At 37.3% G+C, this 8788-nt stretch overlaps 1 protein-coding gene across 1 annotated transcript in view; it reads left to right on the top strand.

Annotated features, from left to right (window-relative positions):
• CPD (carboxypeptidase D) overlaps window positions 1–8788 on the top strand; it is a 73289-nt gene that overhangs the window by 52252 nt on the left and 12249 nt on the right. Inside the window, exons 12-16 of the mRNA XM_010861677.1 lie at window positions 1360–1529; window positions 1707–2030; window positions 4205–4400; window positions 6949–7084; window positions 7979–8110. Of these exons, the coding sequence (XP_010859979.1) occupies window positions 1360–1529; window positions 1707–2030; window positions 4205–4400; window positions 6949–7084; window positions 7979–8110 (958 nt within the window). The remainder of the gene's footprint in view (window positions 1–1359; window positions 1530–1706; window positions 2031–4204; window positions 4401–6948; window positions 7085–7978; window positions 8111–8788) is intronic.

Here is an 8788-nt window from a genome sequence, read left to right as displayed (position 1 = left end):
TTTCTAATGGGCTTCTCTGATAGCTCAGTTGGTAAAGAATCTGCCTGCAATGCAGGAGACCCCGCTTCGATTCCTGGGTCAGGAAGATCCACTGGAGAAAGGATAGGCTTCCCATGCCAGTGTTCTTGGGCTTCCCTGTGGCTCAGCTGGTAAAGAATCTGCCCACAATGTGGGAGACCTGGGTTCAATCCCTGGGTGTGGAAGAGTCCTCTGGAGAAGGGAAAGTCTACCCACTCCAGTATTCTGGCCTAGAGGATCCCAAGAGTCGGACACAACTGAGTGACTTTCACTTTACATACTAATATCTTAGAACACTTTATTCTGAAATTTTTTAAACATTAGGAAAAATTGTAAGACTAACACAATAAATACTACTCTTCTTTTGCCTAGGTTTAACAGTTTCTACATTTGCTGCATTTGTATTTTTTATATACATACACATAAACATACACACATGTATATACACATATTTTTGCTGAACTATTGCAGTGTAAATTGCAGGTGTTATGATATTTATCCCTAAGTATTTCAGGATATTTAAAAATAGTCTAAAAATAGAGTTAATTCTCCTACCTGACATCTCCAATTGCTCTTATCTCACCTAAGAAAAGGGCTCCCCAGGTGGCACTAATGGTAAAGAATCCACCTCCAGTGCAGGAGATCCAAGAGATACAGGTTCGATCCCTGGGTATGGGAAGATCCCCTGGAGGAGAGAGCATGGCTACCCACTCTAGTATTCTTGCCAGGAAAATCCCATGAACAGAGGAGCCTGGTGGGTTACACTCCATAGGGTCTCAGAGAGTCAGACACGACTGAACTGACTGAGCGGAGCAGAGAGAGAGCACCTGAGGAAATTAACACTTACTCCCTACACTGACTGATACTTAGTCCACATTCAAATTTCCTCCTTATTGTCCTCAAAATGTCTTTCTATAGCTGTATTTTAGAACCACAATCTTGTCAAGATTCATGCATTGCATTTGGTTTGATTATTACATCTCTTTACTCTCTTTGATCTAGAGTAATCCTCTATTTTTTTAAATCACGTTTCCTTTTTAAAGCCGTCAGGTCAGTTTTCTTGTTGAATGTCCTATATTCTGAAATTGGTGCTGAAGTTTAAACAGTTGTTTATATTCCTCATGGTAAAGACAAATATAACTTCTGAAAAATTAGCCTTTCAGAAAATAAAATGTTTTATTTAATGGATGGTTACATTTAGCTTTACTCCAAAGTCCTGAGTTTCTGTTTGTTCCACACATTTACATTATTTAAGAATCTGTTATGTTGGATGTGAACTCCCGAAATATCTAGATGATAATCTTTATCAGTAAAATCTGGATATCCTTGTGCTTTGTCCAGGTCCATCAGGGTGTCAAAGGATTCGTCCTAGATGCCACAGATGGCAGAGGTATATTAAATGCCACCATTAGTGTTGCTGAAATTAATCACCCAGTAACTACTTACAAAAATGGAGATTACTGGCGTCTCTTGGTTCCAGGAACTTATAAAATCACCGCATCTGCTCGAGGGTGAGTTACTGGATGCTCTGAAATTGAGTGCTTGAGGATGAAAGAAACAGCTCTATTCTGGAAGATTATCGCCAGAAAGCCCTATAGAGGCTAAGCAATCTTGAGTTTCCCTGTCTTGCCAGGGCTTGGGTACTCCAGCTGCAAATGTGTGACTCTGATCTGTCTACTTTATTGCAGGTATAACCCGGTCACCAAGAATGTGACTGTAAAGAGTGAAGGTGCTGTTCAGGTCAACTTCACACTTGTCCGATCTTCAACAGATTCAAACAATGAATCAAAGAAGGGCAAGGGGGACAGTGCCGATACTGATGACGTCAGCGATCCGACCACTAAAGAGTTTGAAGCTTTAATTAAAGACCTTTCAGCTGAGAATGGTTTGGAACGCCTCATGTTACGCTCCTCCTCAAATCTGGCTCTTTATCGTTACCATTCATACAAGGACTTGTCAGAGTTTCTGAGAGGGCTTGTGATGAACTATCCACTTATTACAAATCTTACCAAGTAAGTGTTACTGACTTTTTTTTCCCTTTCTTTCTCCTTCCTTCCTTTATTCTTTTTACAGAGGTTACATTCAGCATAAACCACATTAAATGGTTCTTGTAATTCATTTAGAAACATTTGGGTTGAATGTATAGAGTTGGCGTTAACTTATTTTGAAAGAGATATTTGCTTGGAGATCTTTCTAGCAATGAATCTTGGAAACTTTTACAAGAAACACTGGAGCAGAGCTACTTGTTAGTTCAGTAATATGTGGCCTGTACCTCCAGAAAACGTAAAACCACTCTTTCTAATGATTACTTTGATTTCAAAACCCTTTCCACTTCTCAGCTGCAGATTTTATGTTCTGAGTAAATATTATTTAGTTTTATTTTGCTAGGGGCAAGGGATAGGTTTAGAACTATGAGCTCACTTGTCAGGAATAATGTTTAACCTTTTCTTCAAAGTAGAAAATGAAGTTTGGTTGGCTGTCATTTTCTGTACTTTAGTCTCTGCTCACAGTTACTGTTCCCCAAAGCCTTAGGGGCTCATGTAATTAAGGGTTCTGAGAAAACATGCGGTACTGGCTTATGTGAAACTGATGACTAAGATAACTTTTACCTTCATTTCACTGTGCTTCTCTGCTTCACTTTCACTGTTTCAGAATTATTTCCTTGACCTGTTGATTCCTATTGTTTGCCTATTGTAGGGTCTTTCCATTTTGCCCTGAGCTTAACAAGTCTCTACTCCGAACCAAACGAACATTATCTAGCCTTTTACTTTTCACTTTTTTTCCTTCACTGTTTCTTTTAATTTTACCAGTAAATTTAGTTTCTCAAATTCTGGTTTATAATGTTTGTGCTTACAAAGGATTTTACTTTTGCACATAAATTGCACATATTTACTTTGGCAATTACCAATTACCTGTGGTATTGGAGAAGACTCTTGAGAGCCCCTTGGACTGCAAGGAGATCCATCCAGTCCATCCTAAAGGAGATCAGTCCTGGGTGTTCATTGGAAGGACTGATGTTGAAGCTGAAACTCCAATACTTTGGCCACCTGATGCAAAGAGCTGACTCATGTGAAAAGACCCTGATGCTGGCAAAGATTGAGGGCAGGAGGAGAAGGGGACGACAGAGGATGGCATCACCGACACAATGGACATGGGTTTGGGTGGACTCCCAGAGTTGGTGATGGACAGGGAGGCCTGGCGTGCTGTGGTTCATGGGGTCACAAAGAGTCGGACACGACTGAGCGACTGAACTGAACTGAACTGAAATTACCTCTCTTCCATTGGAAGATACCAATTACCTCTCTTCCTCAACTGATCTTGAACTTTTCTGCCCAGGTCATGTTTTAATATGGTCCATCTTAGTGCCATATAGAGGTTAAAGACTTTCTTATTTTAAAATAAAAAAAATTGGACATTGTTTTGCTTTCCGTTTACTTAGTCAAGTTTTTTAACCTTTAAATGCAATTCAGCATGCATTTTTTGTTAAATAGTCCCCCCCTAATGTACAATATCTGCCCATGGTGGGATGCAAGACAGTTTTAGGTGGCCCTCCAACAGTTACTAAGTATCATTAAATACCTTCATGTGAAAGCAGTGCTTTGTCTATTCTATTAATCCTCAGTTTAGTGCCAATTTTTTTTTTCTAACTCTTAATAAGTCTTTCTTTATATTAGAGAAAGCAGGGCGTTAAAATTAGTTTTGCTGTGATTCTGGTACTGCATTTAAAATATAAAATGTCTTATTCACATAAATTCATTTAGATCTTAAAAGTAAGATTTTATGCATTTGTGTATATTTAGAGATTTCAGTAATAAAAATTTAAGTGAGTTAACTTAAGAGACATATGCTAACTAAAGAAATAATATAGATGATAGAAGATTGGGTAAACATCACGAAGATGACCGAGGAATGACTGGACTTGAAGGAATGCAGTTCTCAATCATAGTCATTCCTAAATCTGATAGTATCTCACATCTGTTTGACTGTCTTTGACCAAGGGAACCTAATTTTCTTAAAGTATTCTGACACAGAGATTTATTCTTTAAAGATTTTTTAAGACTTTTCGAATTTTGTTCTCATTTCTGTTTTTAAAATCTGTAAGGCAGCATTAACAGTAATCAAGTAAGGCAGCAATCAAGCAAGTAACTTGATTACTTACTGACTTTTTGATTCTGGTTTTCGACAGTTTGGGACAGAGTGCTGAATATCGTCACATTTGGTCCCTTGAAATCTCCAATAAGCCCAATGTATCTGAGCCTGAAGAACCAAAGATTCGTTTTGTTGCTGGTATCCATGGCAATGCTCCAGTTGGAACTGAACTTCTTTTGGCTCTGGCAGAATTTCTCTGTCTGAACTACAAAAAGAACCCAGCTGTTACACAAGTAAGAGAATAACCTGTTTTGACATGCTTTAAAAGGATAAAGCTCAATGGCTTACTGATTGTATACTGATATCAAGGCATCATTTTTTAAAAAATTTAATTTCCTGTTGGATTTTTATACAGTGGTACTTTTAATATCATTATAAACTTTACTCTTTAAAAATGGACCTTGGTATATAGTTGTTAATAGTGTCTATTATATTTCTTTGTATATATTAAGAGCCATAGAGGAAAAGAAAGAATAAAGATTTGCATTCAGTCCTCTATTCCTTTACCTTACCCTTCCATTCTTTACTCACAGTGATATACACTCTAATTGGAGGGACTTCCATTGCCAGTTATTTACAGTTAGGGTACTATATTGAAAAATGAGGTGGAAGAGAAATAGTTTTTCTTTTCATGTAATAAAGATGAAAGTATTGGATGCTAAGAGGTTTTAGAAAAAGTGATACAGCAGTGCCAGCTTCAGTCATCCATGACTAGAGACTATACTGCTGGTCCAGAAGCTGCTCAGATTTATGAGTAAACAGCCTAGTTTCTGTGTTATGTTAGAGAAAGAAAGGAAAGAGTGCGCCTCTGTTTAGAACACTCACTAATTGGCAATGTCTGTATAGAACTTAGGAAAGGGAAAAGCAAGTAGTATTTGTTTAATACCTACTATGTTGTAGGTACTTTACATGTATCATAATTTAATCCTCAACCCTGCAATTATGTTACCTCCATTTAATAGATGTGAAAACCGAGGCAGAGATATTAGATAACTTACAGCAGGTCACACAGCTGCTAAGTGGTAAAACTGGGATTTAAGCCCAGGTGTGTGTCACTGGAAAGCCTATGCTATTCTGTTTTACTCTACTGCCTCCACTGAGAGAAATTTGGAAAGAATTGATATCATGATTAGGATCCCATGATGTGGGATTAGGTGAAATGAACGTAAATCAGACTTGATCAAAAAACTTTGAAAAAAGGAGATCCCATTGACTTCTTTCTGTTTTCAGAGATTTTGTTGATGTTGTTGTTTCAAAATAGGAGATTACCTAGGAGAGTGGTTCTCAACCCTGGCTACACATTGAAAAATCTGGGAAGTTTCTAAAAATCTCAGTGGCTGGGCTCCATTCCCAGAAGCATCAATATTCCTTTAAAAGCTCCTCAGATTATTCTATTATTTGGCCACAATTGCTACCTACTGATCTTATGGTTATGAAAGGAACAACATCTACCATGAATTTCAAAACTCCTAGTTTATAAGATTTTGCCTCACTGGTCTAATTAGGCTTTAGATTGCATTTCCCAGGTAGCTCACTGGTAAATAATCCACCTGCAGTGCAAGAAACAGGTTTGATCTCTGGGTGGGGAGATCCCCTGGAGAAGGAAATGGCAACCCACTCCAGTGGGTTGCCTGGAGAATCCCACGGACAGAGGAGACTCGTGGGCTACATTCCATGGGGTCGCAAAAGAGTCGGACACAGCAAGCAACTAAACAACAACAATGCTTTAGATTGCCATTTGTTTTGAGCTAAGTGTCAGAATGGTCTGGAGACTTCAAAGAAACAAATACGTAACCAGAGACCTGTGGTTAACCCCAAACATATATACTTTAGGAAGAAAATCTCTCTCAGGGGAAAGATTCTAGAATAAATTAATTAAAGGATTGCAAATATATTTCAAGCTATTGACTGTTTTACCAGAACAAATAAACCAGGGATCACTTATTCTGATTCACTATTAGAAATATTTAGGATAAATTAAATGAGAAGTTCATGCCATAAATATAGGTATTAATACCTATGGATATGGATCATCTGAAGGAGAAATTATTTGGATTAGACAAATATCCTACCCCATATTTCTTTGATATGCTGATTTCAACTCTTCTGTCTCATTGTTTCCAGATATACATTGATATTTGTCAACTAGAACATTGTATGTTCTAGTTTTTAATCTGGAAATACCATATTGCCATTATTATTGACCTAAGCCAGCAAGTGGTCAGCAAACCTTTTCTGTAAAGGGTCATATAATATACATTTGGGGCTCTGTGGGTCAGATGTTCTGTGTTGCAGCTACTCAGCTCTGCCATTGCAGAACAAAAACAGTCACATGAATGGCAAGACTGTGTGCCAGTAAAACTTTATTTACAATAACAAGCATCAGGCTGGGTTTAGCCTATGTGTGTGGGTGCAGTCATGTCTGACTCTTTTGCAACGTTATGGACTGTAGACTGCCAGGCCTGTCTATCCATGGGATTTTCCAGGCAAGAATACTGAAGTGGGTTGCCGTTTCCTCCTCCAGGGGATTTTAGTCTATAGGCAGTGGTTTTTAAACCTTGATGTAAGTTATTGGGAGGTCTCTAGGAACATTAGTTGTATAGTTTTTGATTCTTTTTAAAATTTACTTGGAGCAAGAAAGAATTTTATTTATTTTTCAATTCTGCCTTTTAAATCTGTGTTTAAAACAAATAATGAAAACTTTCTGTTTGAGGCATGGCAAGGTTATCTTTTGATTTCACATAGAGCTAATAAACCCATTTATTTCTGTTTCTGTTTTAGTTGGTTGACAGGACTAGAATTGTGATTGTCCCTTCTCTAAATCCAGATGGGCGAGAGAAAGCACAAGAGAAAGACTGTACTTCCAAGACAGGACAGACAAATGCTCGTGGCAAAGACCTGGATACAGACTTCACAAGTAAGACTTATTTTTAGGCCATTAAAGTACTTTGCAGATAATTTTATTTCTCTTTGCTAGGAGATTGGTTGATCCTGTTATTTAAATGAGTAAGGGGTGCTTTCTTGTCTAGGATGTACAGTATAAATGAATAGAGACATCTTGAAAACTTTGCAGGTTTTCCTTGTTTTTCATTTGCAAAGGTAATTCAAGTTTTTTCTTCAAAATCCAATATTGGGGAGAAGTTTCCATCACTAGTCATACAGAGATGGATATTCTCTCTCTCTGTTCTCTTATATATGTGTATACACACACACACGATGTATGTGTATGTTGATTTGAAGGGGCCTGTTTCATATTTACTTAATATAAGGATCATCAGCTATACATATTCTGCAACTTTTTCTACTGGATACATCACTGATATCTGTCTATTTTAATACTTACAAATTTCTAACATTCTTAAAAATGGCATTTTAGTATGCTATTAATGTATGGTAGTACCTTAATTTATTCAACAGTTTCCCTGCTGATGGACATTTAATTTCTTTCTAATTTTTTGTTCTTGCAAACAATACTGCAGAAAATTTCTGAAAAATCTTATTTTCTTTCAAAGACAGGTTTTCATTTTCTAAGAGAGGATATATCTATCTCTTTTTGTTTCCAGTAAGAATTTTCTTAAACTTGCTAAGAGTCATTGACCTTTCAACATTATCTAAAATATGTAAAACTCAAAATAACCTGCCTCCTAAGATATATCTTTGTTTCTTGAGATAGTGGCTTATGGTGTAATAAAGTATTTACAGATTTGTAAGTTAACCTTTTGACTATGTTCAAGTAGGGAATATTTTCTTAGCTGCTCATACTAAAAGTTTTAAAACTCGGTATTTTATGTTTGACTTTTCTGTTTTTTAGGTAATGCCTCCCAACCTGAGACTAAAGCCATCATTGAAAACTTGATTCAGAAACAGGACTTCAGTCTTTCTGTTGCTCTAGATGGTGGTTCAGTGCTAGTCACATACCCGTATGACAAGCCAGTGCAAACAGGTATGTAGAATTTTACTTTACATATATAGCATTTAAGCTTAGATAGGAAATTTCAAATTTCAATTAGGTAATGTCCCTTCTGAAACTTTTTAAAATGGTGAGCCTTTGAGCACACTGCATGAATAACCAGCCTAAGAAGACTGTACACCTGTCAACAGTTCAAACAGTTCCTTGTGGGAGGGAGCCTAGCTTTATTTAGTGTAGCCATCTTGTCACACCTGTTCAGTTCACTCCATAAGCGTTTATGGAACAGTTATTATATCTGTAGATACTGGAAATACAAAAGTGAATAAGACACAGTGCTCGCCCTAAGAAATTCATATCATCTGACTGGTTCCAAATAGGAAAAGGCGTATGTCAAGGCTGTATATTGTCACCCTGCTTATTTAACTTATATGCAGAGTACATCATGAGAAACGCTGGGCTGGAAGAAGCACAAGCTGGAATCAAGATTGCTGGGAGAAATATCAATAACCTCAGATATGCAGATGACACCACCCTTATGGCAGAAAGTGAAGAGGAACTAAAAAGCCTCTTGATGAAAGTGAAAGAGGAGAGTGAAAAAGTTGGCTTAAAGCTAAACATTCAGAAAACGAAGATCATGGCATCTGGTCCCATCACTTAATGGGAAATAGATGGGGAAACAGTGGAAACAGTGTCAGACTTTATTTTTGGGGA

The sequence above is a fragment of the Bison bison genome, unplaced genomic scaffold (genome assembly GCF_000754665.1).
Source record: "Bison bison bison isolate TAMUID 2011002044 unplaced genomic scaffold, Bison_UMD1.0 scf7180017864472, whole genome shotgun sequence".
Lineage (NCBI taxonomy): Eukaryota > Metazoa > Chordata > Mammalia > Artiodactyla > Bovidae > Bison > Bison bison.
This window is presented reverse-complemented; position numbering and strand designations above follow the sequence as displayed.